The sequence below is a fragment of the Thunnus thynnus genome, chromosome 5 (genome assembly GCF_963924715.1).
Source record: "Thunnus thynnus chromosome 5, fThuThy2.1, whole genome shotgun sequence".
Taxonomy (NCBI): Eukaryota; Metazoa; Chordata; class Actinopteri; order Scombriformes; family Scombridae; genus Thunnus; species Thunnus thynnus.
Window position 1 is genome coordinate 19732266 of NC_089521.1, and position 18964 is coordinate 19751229.

Below are 18964 nucleotides of genomic sequence, written 5' to 3' on the forward strand. Positions count from 1 at the left end.
CCCTCATTATTTTATATGGTGGGAGTAAGATAAGCAAAGATAAAATATGACTACTTGGACTGAATAGAGAGAAAAAAATAAGCAACACGTGTCTACATGTTGATGATAAAAACTGCGATCTTCCTCTGTAGTTTTTGATGAAATACAAGGAAGAGAAAAATGAATGTTTTGAAATTGAGAACATGTTTACAGTTTGATGACAAGGAAATAAAATGAATCATTCACTAATGATACATGTGATCAGGAAGACAAATTTACATGAGCACTGTAAAACAATAAAACTTTATAACTGTATGAAAGAATTTAAATTCAAAACTTTATACCAACAGTACTGGCTTAGACGTATCTGCAAGTCTTGAAAGATTTATTTTTAAAATTAAGTTTGTAAGTATATTACAAACTTATTATATTATTGTCAACTTGTCTCAAAATGACAATATTTTAGTATCTTAACCTTTAATGAGGCACATAGCCTAAAGTGCTGTGGTTTTTTGTGGATTACTACTTGTCTGACATACAGTAATAACACTGCAGAGGAGACATGCCACCAACACTGCCACCTACAAGGTTCAGTTCCTTTCAGTTTATTACAAGTATGACAGTTTTACTGTCTGCTCCTCCTCACTAACATAAACAAATGTGTGTCTGGTTTGGTTTGACATTCTCTCGTTTGTCTTCTCTTGACGGCGTAAAAGACACAATCCAGACTAGTACCTTTCGCTTTGTTAGGAGATGGAGGGTTTTCACAAAGATAAACATGTCTAACACTAATGTGAACCATGGATTTCATCACTTTTGACCTTTGGTACTTAGAGTCACAGTAAAAAGCACTTGGTGAAATACATTTAACTCTCTGTTGAACCTTTTTAAAAACATCTCAGCCATTTTTACACATTTAAAATGTTTTTCAAAAAAAAAAAAGCATGATTTTGCCTGCACAAACAAAATAAGAATGTGTTTACTGAAATAAGACACCTAATGGTCACTGAATCTGAGACATCCATACCTCAGCTGACAGTTTTATGTTATGTGTCTCTGCAGTAAAGCCGGTCTGTCAAAGTGCCTTGTGGGAAAAGAGTTTCCGCTGCTTTGTCTCACATAATTAACCCCACAGGCACCCTGACAGCTTCTACGGACTCAAATAAGAAGATTGTTGTTCACACTAAAATAGGTGACTTTATAAGCACATGCATTCAATGTCTTTTTACTGCATAAGCACTCTGTTTGAGTTTTAAGCACTATAAGCACTTGTTTTTTCTTAGCTTTTACAATTACAGAATGTGTGAAGTTCCCCAAATTGAGTTAGTTCTTGCTGATGAAACAATATCTGTTAATAACAAACAAAACAGCACTCTTTATATAATGAGCCATTTTACTACTGAGAAACAAAATCAGGAAAAATTAACCATTCACAAAGATGGCTGAAAGCAGTGTACCCAATTCTGGGTAGAATATTTGACCCTCAATCAAGTTACTCTTTTATACTTGTGCAGTAATTTGACAAAAGAAGCTACATAATACATGACATATTGTTATTCATATGACCACAACCTTATTGTTTGTACAGCTATATTAAACACAAAATAAACTATCACTGAGGAATTCAGAGGAACCAGGCTTCCCATAGAAAGCCAAGTTGAGCACATCATGGTTTGTCACACTGTCCATCCATTAAACCTCAATCTCTCCAAGATGTTGGCAGCAATACACCGTTTCTCTGCCAAACACCTTTAAAGCAAAAGAGGAGGAAGATATGTTCAGTAAGCATTTCCGATGTGGGATGACAGACTATTACACACATGCATTTCAACGTGGATGACAGACGTTTAGAGAACAATTTGAAAATGCTAAGTAGAGGCAGAAAACTGTCAACTTCGGCTTATCCGCTTTAGCGCGATGACATGTCCCTAATGGAATGCTGCTTTGTATACAACAGAAATATTCTATCACACATGTCAGCGTTATTTCGGGAGCAATACTGTCATTGTATAAAAGGGGAGGGACTTAAACAACATCAGCTGATTGGCATGCTCTCTCCAACAAGCCATCAATCATGCCATTATGATGAATATCTGGCAAATATAAAAACCAGCACCAGACTGTTTCAATTTTTATCTCTAATAGCTGCTGGTAACAGCTGAAAATTAAGGTCTCGCACCCCCACACAGGTGTTTTTAGTTATTTTGGCTGCAGAGGTTGCAGTCCGGTCAAGCTATGCCAGGAATTACATGACGTCACTAAAGTCCATGTGCTAATAATAAAAAGGGTGTATAGGTGTGTGTTGTCCTGCCCTAACAACTGCAACAAAACTAACAGGAGAGTGAGGGGGATGTCATTCGATAGTCTATAAATGCCTATGCAATCCCAAGAAGAGGTCCAATCAGGTAGAGTGGAAGTGCCCACGTCAATTTACCATGGGTGTTTTAAGGCAAGGCATACACAGTCGTCATATTTTTTATTTTTTTATTGATCTACGGCGCCAGTTGATGCAGCGTTCATGTTTTCTCAGATGACTCATCCGGTTTCTTAAGGTACAGTTGGACAACACTGACGATAGTTGATACCTCTGCCATGGCTCCTTTACCTGCAAACAAGAGTAAACAATTACTGGTTACACAAACTCACACCTTCTGAAGGGAGTAATAAATTATAAGTCAGTGGCTTTGCATTAATGACACTAAGAAAACCCATACACACTTCTCATGAGACCCATTGTGCACATTCTCTATACACACAAACTGTTTTTTTTAGATGCCCACCAGTACATCTGGGGGACACAGCTCTATTAATTTGTAAAGCTTTTAACACTTTTGTTGGTGGAGTATTGTTAAATCGTTGTGTGCAAGCCTTTCTGTATGATTTTCTTCATAAGAATGCATTTCTTCCTCAGCACTTTCCACATTTACAATAATTTGTATAATAAAGGCTCCAGCTTAATGCACAAAGGTCCCTAGAAAATACAACCGATTCAATGAAAGTCTGAATCATTAGCATGCAGAGTGCATTTTACCATTTTACTGAACTTGTTGATATCTTTGAAGAACCACTTGCACAGAAACATTCTCCCCAAAGCAATAGTCTTGACAGCAATTTGTCTCCTGCTGTAAGTTTTTGCATACTGTTTATTACTTGACTGAGTTGTTTAAACCCTGTTAGTACTCTGAGTGCTCAATGACACAATCCTATCCTAGTAATGGATTTCATCAGAAAAAAAATGTTTCCCAACCTGCCCTTGGGCCAACCTCCTTTGAATTTGTTGAGAACAGAAGTAAGTAAAGGACACAAGGAGGCCACAGCATACAAATGTCTTGATGTGAATGCATCGATGATCAGAAATACACTGGACCATACTGCAGATGAAATATGAAATGATACAGTGGCTGCACGCACAGTGTTAGTATGATTTTTATCTGACCCTATGTACTTTACTGATTTTGGGTGTTGGACATGTGACAGAAATATTTCATAGTCTGCATGTCACCTTATGTAATATGATATAGCCCTTCTGGGGGGGCTTTTAGATACAAACAATGGGTCTATGGTCAAGATTGGAGCTGTTCCAGATGTGGTATGTTATGATACATAATATGTTGTGAGGTAGCTGTCAATCACTTGATGGATGGCTCCTAATTGAATTAATGCCCATGGAGAACCTATGTTATTCATGTGATAAGATACAGATGTGTAACCCTATATAAGTTATGCATCGACAGTGGTACGGTGCCCAGACCATCTTTGTACATGGAATGGACCCGATGGCCATCGTCTAATAAACGTCTTCAAAATAAGAACTTCGCCAGCTCTTCCTTTGAACGATACATCATCACACATTCTTCCTTTCACACAGTCACAGAATATCTTGTCTAATAGTTCTCAGTAGCAGGTTTTCTAATGTCCACTGTCATTCTAATTTGACAGGAGGATGGTTTGTTCAGATCCATCATCTTTTTCTTAACTCTCATTTATTCAGGGAAGATTCACTGAGAGCCAGTTTTTAGGAACGCCCTGACACGGTGCACAGTTACACACATTCACATGTGGGAGCTGCCTGGTACAATCACAGTCTGAGCTACTGGCCACAGTGCAGCTGCATTGGAGAAGTTGGGGTTAAGGGCACATCAGTGGTGGTAATGAGGAACAGGCACTTTCCCCACCCAGATTTATTCTGCTCACAAACTTCCAGTCATAAGCCCGCTTCTCTAACCTTAAGGCCACCACTGTCTGTGGGGTCCACGGTGTTAAGTACAATATCTACTGTCTGGTGTCCATGGTGCTGGGAGACTTATACCCCTTTCATCAAGACCTTGCCCCTCTTCTGGTCTGTCAAAGTATAGGGTCCTAGGAAAGGAGCTGACAAGACGTGTGCCTATGGTAAGTGGCCTACTATGTCAAAGATTATTTGAAGATAAAAACCTTGTTATGTTTTACAAGACTTTTTCAGAGTGTACTGATCAGGTCGATATGACCTCCCACACTGCCGGCTGTTGCTCTTTCCTTAGGTTCATGCATTGTCCTGCACAACGGTGAAGTTCGTTCTGAAGCTTGTGCCATCTGCTCAGGAAGTGCTCTTTGTTATTACAGGAGAGTAAAGCTTGAATTTGCTGTTTTGTTTCACCAATCTCTGTGGTTAAGGAGTTCATGTCTTTATTGGAACACTTTGTGGTTCCTCTTTGCTATGTTCCTCTTATTCACTCTGAGGCTGCATTGGTCTTTAGGGCCTTCAACTTCATAACCAATGGTTTTCTGCGTTCTGCTTTGTCTTATGTCATTGTATTTAGTTCATCCAACGACTTCTGTTTCAATTCAGGTAAGAGTGCTTTTAATTGACCTGCATGTTTAAGCATTCAATAATGTTAAAGGTGCGGTAAAACATAAATTTAAAAGTTTATAACACTGCTAGAAGTTATGTAATGGAATAATTTACTGCCGAAACTTCCAACAGGCACCTTTTACTTTTAATATTTTCAAATGTTTTCTACTTTGTTATGGTCAAACCAACAGAGCCCTGCATTCTTAGATTTCAAAAGGTGAACGTTGATGCTCGTAGATATTTATTAGCATTCCAACATAAGGGTCAATTGTATCCTCCACTTACAATATCCCACCCTGCATAATTCTGTTTTTATTGAAATGTTACACAAGTTGATTACACCTTTTGTTGCACTGTGCAGATTCATTTTAATATGTTCACATGAAATAAATGCAAAATTAATTGGACTTTCTGTGTGAAATCAAAATGATAAAAGATGCGGAAACAGCAATAAAGCTGATTTAGTGGCAGTTTACAGGTATCAGTGAATTTTTAGTTTTTCTGATAATCATACACACCTTCATCTCCACACACTAGCTTCTTAGCGATGCAGGGGATTTCCACATATCCAAACTCTTTCAGTTTGGACACCTGCTGGGCTGTAATGGGATGCTGCCACATAGCTGTATTCATTGCAGGACAGAAGAGGAGAGGGCGACTCATATCCCAGGCTCTTACCACACATGTCTGTCAATGACAAACACTAATTAACTTGGAATTAATCTCACAGAATTAATGTAAGAAATCATTAATGTGTGTGCCGTAACATTTTGCAGGTAATCAGTTAATACACTTTCGTTCTCACCAGCAGATTGTCACAAAGGCCGTTAGCAATCTTTCCAAGCGTGTTGGCATCTAAGGGGGCAATGACAAGTAGGTCTGCCCAGCGCCTGAGGTCAATGTGGAGCACAGGATCAGATCTCTGAGTCCACATCTAGAACAGAAACACACCATTAGGCATCCAACCGATGAGACACTCAGTTCCTTCCTGGAATGCATGATACTTTAGACCAGGGTTTCTCAATCTTTTCTGGCCCTTGACCATGTTTTTGGGTCTTAAAATCCTCATGACCTCAGTAATTGGAAAGCTGTGTAATGACAACACTTGACAACACATGCCATACTTAAATTCACTCAATATGATTTTAAGTACAGGATTCTTTTGTATTCTTTTTTCAAGAGAATGAAGGGAGATTCAAATGGGTTGTATAAAAATGATGATATACTTCATTTAATTATTTATTAAAGTATACAAAACACTAAAATATAATTTGTAGAAACATCCCACACTAGCATATCAGTGGCCCCAAGTTTGAGAAACTCTACTTTAAACAGGCAATTAATAACAGCTTACAAGGACATTTGACAAGCTCATTGTTACCTCCCATTCATCCTTGTCACTGTAGATTTTTACTGAAACTTCTGCAGGATCATAGAAGTGCTTGGCATGCTCCGTTGTAACAACTCTTACATCCACCTAAAGTATAAAATAAAATTTAGAAAAACTAAAAACTAAGAAGAGACACCTAGAAATGCAAAGCGACTTGTCACAAGAGTCTTAACTTTCTCATGCTCATATTGGTTTGACCCTTTTGATCTTTGAGTTCATTTTATGTTTTACTCTTGAGTAAATTTTAGCAACTCTCAAAAAAATATTTTTTGTTTTTTTGTTACTCTCTGTAACACAGTTCTCATTGGTTTGGCACAATGTGGCCTGTATCCAATAGTATTTTTTTCTAGAAACATCTTTATCACCAAATCCATGACCACTTGGATATATTAACATCATTATACATATACTGTATATATATCATTACTTTACAGTAACTAATTACCAGAGTTTCTTAATTCCAAAACTGCGGTTAGAAAAACTGCCACTCTCTCTCAGCCTGAGTTATCGTTGTAAATATGAAGCATAGTTACACAGAACATAGAACATAGTTAAGCCAACAAACTGGTTAGAGCCATGAATGATGTTTGCTGTATCCAACTTTTCATTTCATCAATTTAAATGTGAACAGTTCCTACCAATGGTCTCAAAATGGTAAATGGTCTATCTGACACTATCACCACCCCTGCCATTACTGATTACAACATGACAACAGCCATTTTGTTGACATAATGACATTATATTCCCCTGCTCCTTGGAGCACTGTCTTAATCTACATGTAGCTGCAGAGTACTCTGGGACTTCATTATAAATCCAGTTTTGATGTTCATGCATAATGTTACCTCAGATGGAACATATATTTTTAGTCTGACATGTCAGTCAGAACAAATATTTCTGTATACAGGGTAAGTTGTTAACCATTAAAAACACAATCCAGCATTTATTTGTATAAAAGAATGTATTTGCATCACTATGCAAATGAAACACAGCTGTTTCTTCCTGTTTAGTACAATAATAGTCCATACGCTGTCTTTATTTTATGTGTCTGAAAACATTTAATCAATAATCCAGACACTTTTGAGTAATACTGGGTCTCTATTTTCACTTACAATTTCACTTCCCTTTAGTTTACAACTAACACCCTACTAAAGAGTTTCCACTTATATGTAGTTTTTTTACATTGTGGTCTGCTCTAGAGACCCTAATGGAGCCACTGCCAGTTTAATAGACTGTATACAGAGACTGTACTTCAACTCCAAATAAAACGACTATATTTGAAAGCAAGATAACATTACTATAAGTTGTAGTAGTAGCAGTAGTGGTGTTAATAAAGGGACAGTAATAAGATTTTACTTCTGTGTAGTTGCTGCTGTGGTTTTTTATAGCCTACTGCTGCCTAACAGCTGCAACATCTCCATCTTGCGGTAAACGTGAGCTCATGCGCGCTCTCACGGGTGTTGTGCGGTAATAATGACGTGACTAAGCTGCATGGGAATATACTTGAACTATAGGTTACAGAGAGAGAGACAAAATAAACTTTAGTAGAGTGAACACTCTGAATAGAAAAATAAACAGAAGAAAGCAGCTCACCCCAGGGAGCTGAAGAAGCTGGGTGACCAAAAGAGGCAGTTTCAAGGCTGCCACACTTCCCGTGACGCCAACAAGAACGCGAAAAGTGTCGCAAGATCTCAACAAATCACTTTTCACACAAGAAACAAGCTCGTCTGTCTGCATAGCAGCTTATCGCCAAAAAGACGCCGACGAACTGGCTGCTACGCTCCTGTTGACCCAACTGCTTTTACTTCCGTCAATAGTCCCCAACAGCCAATCAGAAAGAGAGAGGACTGTGTCTCCTGCACGCGCACGTTGTCAAGCCGACCACGCTGACAGATATAGAGCGCGCACGTTCGCAGAATATTCTGGCTATTTGCAGAAGCTTTCCAGGTCAGCTAGCATGCAACACGGAGGCTTTAGTCATTGTCCGTTCAGCACGATATTTGGTTAAAACAAAGCTCTATAAAAACGCAACAATGACACTGACACCGCTCGTTTACTGGGCTCAACGCCATGAGGATATTTACCTGCGAGTGGAGCTGACAGACGCTCAGGTGAGCTAGCGGGACAGGATCCTCTGGTAGAAACACAGACTGCCCCCACTCACTTTGCATCAGGAAATAGCTGCAGGAAAGCACTTTCTGACCGGCTTTAGCATTTGATGCCTCTAAGGCTGCATATTGAATCATGCAAATGAAGGCAAAATGTTTTTGTTGGTTAGGCACTGTTTGCATATTGGATGCTAAATGGAGAGATCATTTGAGGTGATAGTTGATCTTTACAAAGCCCTCTGCTAAGGCTTGCCATTATCCATCAGGTTTGAGTCATAGACTGTATATAAAGGCATACATATACAGTGTGTGGTTTGAACTAGGGCTGGGCAAGATATTATATCGATATCTTGATATGAGACTAGATATCGTCTTAGATTTTGGAAATCATGATGGTATAAGTGTTGTCCTTTCCTTGTTTTAAAGGCTCCATTACAGTAAACTGATATAATTTTCTGTACTTAGCAGACTGTTAGAGCTGTTCTTTTATTTGCCTTTACCCACTTAGTCATTATATCCACATTACTGATGATTATTTATCAAAAATCTCTTTGTGTAAATATTTTGTGAAAGCACCAGTAGTCATCCCTACAATATTGTCACAATATCGATATTGAGGTACTTGGTCAAAAATATTGTGATATTTGATTTTGTCCATATTGCTCAGCCCTAGTTCGAACCCACAAAACCTGCTCAGATATCCACTGAATTAATGAGGAGTATCGTAGTTGTAAGTAAATGTGTGTACAGCCGGTCACACGAGTTATTAATCCCTAAAAATACCCCTTGGTGGTACTTGGTGCAGGGGCAGAGTGGAAGGTGATCATCTCACCCCACATGTGAGGTTCGTACAGGTGGGAGACAGTTGTTTCTTCATCCAAAGATGTCACTTTGCCCCAAACTCCAGCCTGGAGGGAGGATCATCACACTTTGGTTTACTCTTGTCCTGTCCAAATCTAGGCATTACAGTCATGTAGTGTGGTTTTATTGTACTGTGTATACAGTTTATTACATAGTAGGCTATACAGTTACACAAAAAAGAGCTTACTCAGGGTGGAGAATGTGTGAAACGGCTCTTTTCCCTGAGAAGATTACTCTGGTTGGTAATGAAATTGCACTGTTGTTGTTGGATTGTACCTGAAGTTAATTGCTGTGCAAGTCACATATCAGGGTGTTGTTTTTTTTCAAACTTTGAATTATTGTCTCTGCTCAACAGTACAGGATGTAACATGATGCTTGAATTGACAGTGTCAAGGAGGAAATGAGATCGTCATCTACTTCTCTGTTTCTCTTTGCAGAACATCGATGTCCGTGTACATGAAAACGTCCTTCAGTTTAGAGGTGATATACATTTCTGTGGTACATGTGCTGATGCTTATTCAGCTATCAAACCAATATTTTTAATAACTTGTCACATTTTATACTGTATTTTGTGTTCAGCCCAGGGCCATGGCGCAAAAGGACAAAATGAATATGAGTTCAGCCTGGAGTTTGTCTTACCAGTAAAGCCAGAGGTATGAATCCATTCAGATTTTTGACATCTACTGTTTCTTTCTTATTTATGCCTTTTACTTCAACTGATTATGCTGATCAAATGAATCTATGTGCCCAGGTGAGCCACAAGTCCACACAACGACAGGTTAATATTACAGTGCGGAAAGAACAGCGTGGCTGGTGGGAAAGACTGACCAAACAGGAGCGCAAACCAGTCTTCCTCTCACCCGACTTTGACCGCTGGCTGGACGAGTCAGACGCTGAGATGGAGATCCGGGAAAAGGTGAGATTAAAGCTACTGTAGGACAGTGCACCCTCTGTGTTATATTACTTACTCATAGAAAAAAGAATATAAAATATCAACTCCACACTCACCCAAATATTAGAATTAAAACTTTTACATTGATACCAAAGGAGCAGAACACTTGTACATATATTTTCTTCTTTTTTAACTTTGAAAAGGAGGAGAAAAGGAACAGACTGAAGGCTTCAAGGCATGAGGAGGATCGTGAGTATAAATATAGACAAAATGAAAACATCTTTCAGCAAGTGGTTTCATTGTAGATTGCAAATCCAAATATTTGTAATCTACAAATTGAAACTCATGACTTTATTGGCTCATAGCTGCTTCACTACAGTCTAAAAGTCTTCTGCTACAAGTAGATTTGTCATATCTTTGTTCTAGGAAGTTATGTGCATCAGCTTCCTTAATGTTTCTTTCTTTTTTTTGCTTCAGAGTTTGTCAGCCTGAAAACAGGATGTTTATTCATATATAACCTGGTACAGTTCCTTGGTTTTTCGTGGATCTTTGTCAACATGACTGTACGGCTCTTTATCTTTGGCCAAGGTGAGGATTTGTGTAATACTGCTTTAAGTTTCTCTTTGTTTTTCCTTCCTTGATGAATCACTTCACAAAAATCTAATAAGATCTATAATGTAAAACACTTAAAAACTCTAATTTCAGATTCCATGTACGACACATTTCACACCATATCGGATGTGATGTTCTTCTGCCAGATCCTGGCAGCAGTAGAGGTCCTCAATGCTGCTTTTGGTGTAGTCAGAACAGGTGTTGTTCCAACTCTTATACAGGTACGAGATGCTCGTTTGTCAGTCTGAATGATGTGCAGTGACGACTTAATTGCATAGTTAAAAATGTCACAGATGCAGTAACGATACATTTTAAGTGTAGGTCCCAACTTATTACTAAGAGCCTCTGTTTGTTCTTTGACCAGGTGGTTGGAAGGAATTTTATCCTCTTCATCATTTTCGGTAGCTTGGAGGAAATGCATAACAGGCCTGTTGTGTTCTTCGTCTTCTATCTATGGAGCACCATCGAGATCTTTAGGTAGGCATGTCACTGGTGTGCCATTGCTCACAGTCAAGAGTCATGGTGAATGTAAAGACACATGGGAATGTTCTTTAACTCACACCGGTTTTCTAAATGAACAAACTTCTTCTGCATTGTGGAGTTTTTTTACTCAATGTTGTTGTCACTAAGGTTTAGAAGTTTAAACAATATTGTAAATATATATGACATTATTGCATGTTTAGTTTGATTTGGCTCACTCTGAATCTCTTAAGTCTTAAAATCATTTTAGCAACAAATGGTAGAACAGTTACAGTATGTTCAGCAGTGCTGAAGATGCAGATCCAGTAGTACACTGACGCTCAGAGGGCACACTCAACCTAAAAGACTCTTCCTAATAGAGGAAAGTTCGAGGATAAGCAGCTGATTTGTGCAGCACTTTTTTTTTTTTTTTATAAGAGTCGTCCTCACCGCAGGTCATTAAGGCTACATTGTTATTTGTCTGTGTGTGTTTCATAACATGATGCTCCAATTTCAGGTATCCATTTTACATGCTGGGCTGTTTCAATACAGAGTGGAAAACCCTGACGTGGCTGCGATACACAATCTGGATACCACTGTACCCGTTAGGTGTTTTAGCAGAAGGTGAGCTTGTGTTTACTTCTCTGAAATTCTAATATTTGACATACAAGTACTAAAGATCATCTCATTTCCCAACCCCATGTAGCTGTTGCTGTGATACAATCCATTCCCATCTTTGAAGAGACCAAAACCTTCAGCATTCCTCTGCCGAAAGCCATCGGCACCTCTATCAGCTTCTCTTACGTCCTGTGCATGTATCTTGTTCTCATGTTTCTGGGTAAGTCTCCTGATAAAACGTTTATTTATCATATAAATCTCTGAGAACTTAACGTCTTAATTTTTATGTTTTATGTCATTTAATTTTTGGGGGGGGTTTTCTGACCCTCTTCAGGCCTTTTTATCAACTTTCGTCATCTATACAAGCAAAGGAAGAGGCGTTTCCGTACCAAGAAGAGGAAAGCAAATTGAGATTCAGCACCAACAACAGCACTCCTCAAGCACCTCTGCTGCCTGCCTATTTCTGGAGAAACATTTTTGAAATGGTCCTCATCAACCATGCTCCACTTAAACAGTTCTTACTTTTAAGAAATTATTTTCTTTTCCACTGCCTATTTGCTCTCAATAAAATAATTTCCTTTATGGTTAACAAGAACATCTCATAGATGATGCAAGATTTCATCACTGCACTGATGGTCCAACTTAATGGTTTCATGTCATCCTGTATTTTGTTGATTAGTAATGAGTTGTATTAAGCCATAGAATAGTTTTTCTTTGTCCTTTTCGATCTTGATTGAGTTTTTTTAAGTTACAGTAACATAACTGATATTTTCTATTGAATGGATTGCAACAAGCACTGTTAAGAAAATCCTGCTGGTATCATTTTCAATTGTGTGAATGAAAAAAGAGACAATATTCTGAAGAAATACTGTATTTGTTATCATTCCAGATTTCTTAACCGTCCCACAGACCTCAGGGAAAATTATACTGATGACTGCTGAAACACAAAGAGCATTTTTGTCCCTTATGCTCAGTGATAACCTGCTATGAATAAATTCATTTGTGTCCCTTCCTCACTCTGGTTTTCTATATTTTTGACAGGTACCTGAAATGCCAACATTAACAGTCATATCCCATGTTTGCTGTACACGTGGCAGTTATTTGATACTGAATAAAAACAAACTCTAAACCTGGTCAATTTATGAAAAAGATTCTATAAAGAAACATGTAAAAAAATATGTACATGCCAACGTCTTCCATACACCTCACTATGTACGTTTTGCCATGTTCAGGCAGTGTCACAAGAGGAGTGTAAATTATCAGTCTGACTCCACATGTCGGTTTTTGAAGCTGCCCCCTTGATGAGTTGTTTAAACAGCATACACCAGGTGCTGTCCCCCATTGGTCCACACAGTCCGTTTTGACAAACTCAGATGCGGCTCAGCTTGAGAAGTCAGTGTGCATGGGAACGATGTTGTGATCAAAAGCGGCGTACTGGGAGTCTCCGGTGCTAGCCAGTTTGAGCTGCTGTGCAGCATGGGAGAGCTGGAAAGCAGCATCAGGATGAGCCGAGTCTGGCAGAAGCGTGCACTCTCTCTCCAGCAGGTCGGCCACTCCTTTCAGGAGCTCCCAAAAACCAAAAGCCAAGGCAGCCTTCCGAAGACGGTTCAGCTCCTGACAGATTCAAATTCATTAGTTATTTAAATTATGACACATGGTTAAACAGCATTTTCAAGCTGGAGTTGTTTTCAGATAAATTTACCTTATAGAAGGTTTGAGTCTTATCGGGCAATTTCCTTGCATTCCTCAGGATCTTCTGCACATCAGTCTGTAAAATGACAGCACAAATGACTTAAGTTACTGAGTAAATGACAACCATAACCATAAAAATATTTTTACACAAGGTTGTCCTTCTTTAACAGATCATTATCACCCCATCAAGATTTACTTTAAACTAAATGTATGGTTAAGGTTGTAAATATCTCACTACCCTCACAGTCTCAGTAAGCATTAACCAAGCTCCTCTGTAAAGAAGTCATGCTTATTAGTGTATTTAACCCCTGGAGAGACTACAGAGCACTGTGGTGCAATTTGACCAATTCCTGCAAATTAAACTGTCTTTCACATGGGAAATTTAAGGTTTATTCAAGAAGCTGCTCTGGTTTTTACTCCACCCTAGAGACCTTTAGTAGCAATTAGTCACAAGTTTATTTTAAAGATAGCTTCAGTAAACACTGCACACAGTATATCTCCCTCCCCCATTTCTAGACTTGCTTCTGTGCAGTATCATTGCATGTGAACTTTGGGAACACAAAGTTTAAAGTCACCTTGTCAAAGTGACCCCTGCCAACTGAAACCACCCTGCATACTGCAGCAACATTTTAATTCCCTAATAAGATAGTTTGGTAGGTTCTTAGTGCGGGATTAAAAGCTATTGAACTGGTATCCACTTAAAACTCATTATTTTCACTCTTGAGACTGCTTTTACATATACAGTGATCTTATAACAACCACCAGGACTGTACCTGTAGTCCACTGGCCTTAATCCACACAGTGACATTCTGGGCATAGCTTCGTTTGACCTGGGGCTGCAAGGGGAAAGGACTTTTACTGTCATCCTCTCCATAGGGATTTTCAGCAGCCTCTGAAATACAAGAAAAGTCATAAAACATTTGAGTGAATCCAGTTAATCTACAGTATCATGATCAAAGCTGTCTCACTATGTAATAAAACTGTGTAAATGATTAACCGCTTGATTATGTACACATGCCGAAAGGCCTTTGCTCTCTAGGAATAAACAGTCATTTACTTGTACATGGGTTAGTGTGTCATAAGTGACATTAAAATGTGTAGTTTCACAATATGTCAGAAAATTTTTGAATCATGCCTTCAGGAATAAGGCAGAGAGAGTTTATACAGACCGTGTAGAAGGTTGCTGAATATGTAGAAAACTTGATATTTGCTTGTTTGACATTCATCTGCAGAAAACACTGACACAGTGGAGGGATGAGGGGTTACCTGAGATTGGTCCCAAATGTGAGATCTTGCCCAGCCAAGGCAGAGGGTCTGGACCAGGCTCAAACAGAGACATCATCAGATTCGATTTCTTCTTGCTGTCTGCTTGGGAGTACAGCATGCCGTACCACTCTGGCCTGGGAAAACGCAAACTAGGTTAACGGCATTTGTTCATGACATACACCAACTATTTGCTCTGCAGGTGTTTAAACAATTATACGCACTGAATTCATATATGTTAAATATAAACAGCTGTGTTGCATCTCACCCTAGCTGGACCAGTGCCACCATGCCCTCAACTTTCAGACTGCCATGTAGAAGTACACAGAAATTTGGACTTTTCCCTGCCATTTGACTGGCAGAAGCTTCCTCCTCAAGCTCATCTGTGGCTCCTGTGCCAACTTCATCCACCTCTGAAATCAAGCACAAATAAAATACATTGATAATACTATATATCTGAATAACTTTGATCAACACCGATCGGAAATCTGTTGTTTCAGTGAAAATCAGTTAAACCAAAAGCAATGATCCCTGGATGCTGTGCAGCTGATTTGTTTACGCATGTTTAGTATTTATTTTTTAAAAATAAAATAAAAATATTTAACACAAACCTTTGTTTACAGCGATAGGTAGTACCAAGTGTTTGGATATAACAGGAGGACTGGAGATATCAGCAATTTCAATGAAGCCCACAATTTCCAAATCTGAAACATCAATGACAGAATGAATATTTGTTTGAAAAAAAAAAAGTCTAAACTCAACAATGAAACCAGCTAAGTACCTGTGTTGACTGTTAGAGGCATGGGCTCCACCTCCTCATCCACCACAACAGGCTCGGGTCGAGGGAACACCTGAACGTCTGAGGACAAGTTCCCACAGTGTAGGACAGCATGGAAGGGAGAGTACGCCCGGTCGATCAGCTTCCTGGAGAGATACAAAGATGCACAATGGCCAAAAGTGCCTTGACAAACATATAAAGCAGGAAAATTTCCAGTTTTGCCTGGATTATTTCTCCAGTAACAGTCATACCCAAACATGGCCTGTACACTCTGCATGCAAAGTGGTCCCTCCATGGTGAAGATTTGTCCGTCCCCTCCACTGAGTCGAAGTAACTCCTCCAAGTTGTCCATGGTGCCAGTCATCTGTAACTGCAATTACACAGGTTATTGCACAGGTTACAGCTGGAGAGTCTAGTGCACGTGCAAAACTGCAAAAGGATGCAATTTCACATGGATGCAAGAGAAACTTCTGAAGACACTCGACAAAAAAAACACTGCACTTGGGCTCCTTTGAGGATTCATGTACATGATTCATACATTCTTTTTTTTTTTTTTTCAAGTGTGGTTGCGAATGTCACAGAGGAAAAATTATTATTTCAACAATTTAGACACTTTAAGTACTTCACCATGAAAAAAACATGTGGACACATATTCTTATTTACAGTAAACACAGTAACTTTTTCAATGAACTGTAGCAGGATGTGCTATACAGTATATATCTCTATTAATCTCTAAATTCTCTTGGCTCAAATTCGCCGATAGAAACGACAATACTACTCTCTCATCCTAAAATTTCTTTGATAATATTTTAGATATAAAGGCCCAGTAGAGGCCATCACCTAAAAACCTGTTTATGATCAGCGACCTCCTACCATAGTTTTACACTGATTGTGTTCGCATTCAATAGAAATTAACTGCTGAACATCTAGAAAAAAAAGAGTGTGATTTAGTACCTCCTCTGCATTGGCTACACACATGATGAACATTTTGGTCGGGAAAGGGAAAGGCAGAGGGAACTTCTTATCATCTCCACGTTGCTTTAGTGTTTGGAGAGAATGACGCAGTGAACCTTTTCCAATACCAAGAGACCCATCAGTAATCAGCACCACCTGTAGGACATAAGAGGGAGGTACATAAACAGAATCATGTGTAACAGATGTGCACAGACAGCTGAAAATCATTATGGAAAAATCATTTGACTGCACACCAGCTTTATTAAATAAATCGTTAATGTAGAGTTGTTATGATGTTGTATAAAGGACCAAATACCTGACAGGGACAGGCACTGCCCCACTCCTGCTGTACCACGTTACTAACTCCATTAAGAGCTGATTCAACGCAGGTCTTGTCATAGTCTTCTAGGTTACTCAGAGCCTCCTGCACAGAAAAATGTATTAATTAGATAAGCCCTGACTCTTCATGACGCTGAAGTTAGCTTCTGATTCGCAGCTTAGATCAGATCCAGATCAAAAACCACTATACTTATACCTGTCAAATCTGAACTAGATTATTTGTATTAACATTTCACAAGTCTTAGTATAGTGGTTTTTGATCTAGATCTGGTCTGATGTGGTCTAGATGGAGAAATATTGGTGAAATCACCCTTTTATCAGTTTTCATAAGCAGAATAAAGGTTTCACAAATCTGAAGGTGGGTTTAAACAGCGTTAAGACTTTTGCTACAATGTCTAACACTCTTACATAAGTGTAAATGGTGAAAAACCGGAGAATCAGCTGCTAAATGTCATCATGTATGTTCCCCTTAACTTTTATCTTAACCCCGAATTGGAAGCTAACTTCAGTGTTGTCCACACTCTTCTAAAGTCAGACTCTTCTTCTCTGAGGTCAAACTCAGGAAATGTCTCAGAAGAGGAAAACAACATGCTTTTACTTTTCAGATTCTCGCATGAGGCACACTTTACCTGTAATGCATTATAATCTCTGGTAAAAGGTACCAAGAGCTCCCAGAGGGAGGAGAAAGCCATAAGTGCTGTGAACTCCAAGCGGTAGTTTGAGGCCATGTGTTCAAACAACATATTGAGTCCGTGGACAGCCAGGTTCTTCCTCTGAAACTCCTCGGTGCCATCCTGTGACACCGGCCGTGTCATGGACAGAGACACGTCCATCAACACCACGGTAGGCATGACTCACTGATATAATGTGGATTTATTTCAAGATGAAAGAAATAAAGGGCTCTCCAACGAACTCTCACTGAAGGAAAAGAACAAAAACAGAGTATTTAAGTGAGAACAGCGCAAAATTTCAGTTTGCTAACGCGTTAAAAAGCTTCTCCTGACCATGGAAGAATAGGATCATTCATTATTTATTTAGCTTATTATTAGAGCTGCAACGATTGGTTGATTATTCAACTGGCAGAAAATTAATTGTCAACTATTTTGATAATCGATTAATTGTTTCACTATACATTCTTTGGTGTCAGCTTTTCAAATGAGAGGATTTGCTGCTTTTCTCATCTTTTTGGGTCATTTTATAAGAGAAAAAATTCTATAATCACAAATTCTGTGATTCCAGCTTCTCAAACATGAATATTTTCTGGTTTCTTTAGTCTTCTATGATAATATAGGCTACTGAGTATCTTTGGTTTGTGGACTACTGGTCAGGACAAAGGAAGACATTAGAGGACGTAACCTTGGTCTTTAAAAACACTGATAGACATTTTTCACCATTTTCTTACATATTATAGACAAAACAATCGATTAATCGAGAAATAATCGGCAGACTAATCGATGATGAAAATAATTAGTTGCAATAGCAATAGTTAGTTGCATCAGTAACGTTACTTATCGTTACGTTATGCTACAGTGGTTGTGTTAATGTCAGCGCCACTACCTCTGAGTGTATCAGGGTAACATTGGGGTTAGTTGACACAAAACAACGACCATTAACGATGTTACAAGCTAAAAGAGGGAAGAACATCCTTCAGCTAATGGTGGCTAACGCTAATATTCTGCAACGTAACGTCAAGACTCGTCGAAGAAATGTTTTTGTTACTATTTAACAAATGTCAGACAATAACTATCCAGAAGTTGAACTATTCAGTGAATATTTTATATTACAAAAACAGATGTATATACGTGCCATTCAATGTTTATCTTGCCATCCGGTGGTTCTACTGTCATGTGCACCACTACTTCTGTCCGGGTCGAAAGCGATGAGCGCAACTAAGAATAAATAGTTCCGATGTGATCCTGGCGAGGATTTCATAAATCTGTAATGAAAAAATCTGGACAAAAGTGAGCAGGGGAAAACATTAATTTCGTTTTAGCCATCAGCATCTATTGATCTGATCAGAGCCCTGGATTTTGATGATTTGGTGGATAGTTTTGCGCAGAAACTGTTGAGAAAGAAACGCCTGTTTAAAGGTAAGACAGCTTACTACGTGTTTATGGCTGTTGAATGAGCTTTAGAAGTAAAGTAAAAAAAAACAAAAAAAAAAATATTTCCCTCAACCAAAAGACTGGGG

At 38.8% G+C, this 18964-nt stretch overlaps 3 protein-coding genes across 5 annotated transcripts; 1 reads left to right on the forward strand and 2 right to left on the reverse strand.

Annotated features, from left to right (window-relative positions):
* Positions 1-2449: 2449 nt before the first annotated feature.
* On the reverse strand, positions 2450-8383 carry ppcdc (phosphopantothenoylcysteine decarboxylase). Of its 2 annotated transcripts, none has more exons than XM_067589871.1 (5): positions 8282-8383; positions 6192-6287; positions 5616-5744; positions 5329-5497; positions 2450-2584 (listed from the first exon to the last, which is right to left on the reverse strand). In XM_067589871.1, exons 1-5 carry the CDS (start codon positions 8366-8368, stop codon positions 2496-2498), a joined length of 570 nt encoding a protein of 189 aa, XP_067445972.1. In that variant the 5' UTR covers positions 8369-8383; the 3' UTR covers positions 2450-2495. The 2 variants fall into 2 exon arrangements, with proteins under 2 accessions (XP_067445972.1, XP_067445973.1); XM_067589872.1 differs by lacking the exon at positions 8282-8383 and adding an exon at positions 7791-8023.
* hacd3 (3-hydroxyacyl-CoA dehydratase 3) lies at positions 8101-12763 on the forward strand. The gene is made up of 11 exons (XM_067589870.1): positions 8101-8308; positions 9604-9646; positions 9746-9819; positions 9918-10082; positions 10262-10307; positions 10536-10646; positions 10764-10891; positions 11035-11147; positions 11647-11753; positions 11836-11967; positions 12082-12763. Exons 1-11 carry the CDS (start codon positions 8231-8233, stop codon positions 12156-12158), a joined length of 1074 nt encoding a protein of 357 aa, XP_067445971.1. The 5' UTR covers positions 8101-8230; the 3' UTR covers positions 12159-12763.
* Positions 12603-18688, reverse strand: ints14 (integrator complex subunit 14). Of its 2 annotated transcripts, none has more exons than XM_067589868.1 (12): positions 18580-18688; positions 17403-17691; positions 16751-16858; positions 16435-16590; positions 15732-15850; positions 15484-15626; positions 15314-15406; positions 14971-15115; positions 14706-14839; positions 14213-14331; positions 13450-13515; positions 12603-13361 (listed from the first exon to the last, which is right to left on the reverse strand). In XM_067589868.1, the coding sequence occupies exons 2-12, from the start codon at positions 17622-17624 to the stop codon at positions 13128-13130; spliced, it is 1539 nt and encodes a 512-aa protein (XP_067445969.1). In that variant the 5' UTR covers positions 17625-17691; positions 18580-18688; the 3' UTR covers positions 12603-13127. The 2 variants fall into 2 exon arrangements, with proteins under 2 accessions (XP_067445969.1, XP_067445970.1); XM_067589869.1 differs by having other exon boundaries at positions 17403-17687; positions 18576-18659.
* Positions 18689-18964: the final 276 nt, after the last annotated feature.

Excerpts from the sequence above, each read along its gene's own strand:
- ppcdc (XM_067589872.1), bottom strand. The coding sequence starts at position 7,934 with ATGCAGACAGACGAGCTTGTTTCTTGTGTGAAAAGTGATTTGTTGAGA. Across the intron at positions 6,288-7,790 it reads AGCTTCTTCAGCTCCCTGGG|GTGGATGTAAGAGTTGTTAC; the intron begins GTGAGCTGCTTT and ends TTTATACTTTAG. Across the intron at positions 5,745-6,191 it reads GTGACAAGGATGAATGGGAG|ATGTGGACTCAGAGATCTGA; the intron begins GTAACAATGAGC and ends TTTCTGTTCTAG.
- hacd3 (XM_067589870.1), top strand. The coding sequence starts at position 8,231 with ATGACACTGACACCGCTCGTTTACTGGGCTCAACGCCATGAGGATATT. Across the intron at positions 10,647-10,763 it reads GCTCTTTATCTTTGGCCAAG|ATTCCATGTACGACACATTT; the intron begins GTGAGGATTTGT and ends CTCTAATTTCAG. Across the intron at positions 11,148-11,646 it reads AGCACCATCGAGATCTTTAG|GTATCCATTTTACATGCTGG; the intron begins GTAGGCATGTCA and ends CTCCAATTTCAG.
- ints14 (XM_067589868.1), bottom strand. The coding sequence starts at position 17,624 with ATGCCTACCGTGGTGTTGATGGACGTGTCTCTGTCCATGACACGGCCG. Across the intron at positions 16,591-16,750 it reads GCAGTGCCTGTCCCTGTCAG|GTGGTGCTGATTACTGATGG; the intron begins GTATTTGGTCCT and ends TATGTCCTACAG. Across the intron at positions 13,362-13,449 it reads AGACTCAAACCTTCTATAAG|GAGCTGAACCGTCTTCGGAA; the intron begins GTAAATTTATCT and ends TGAATCTGTCAG.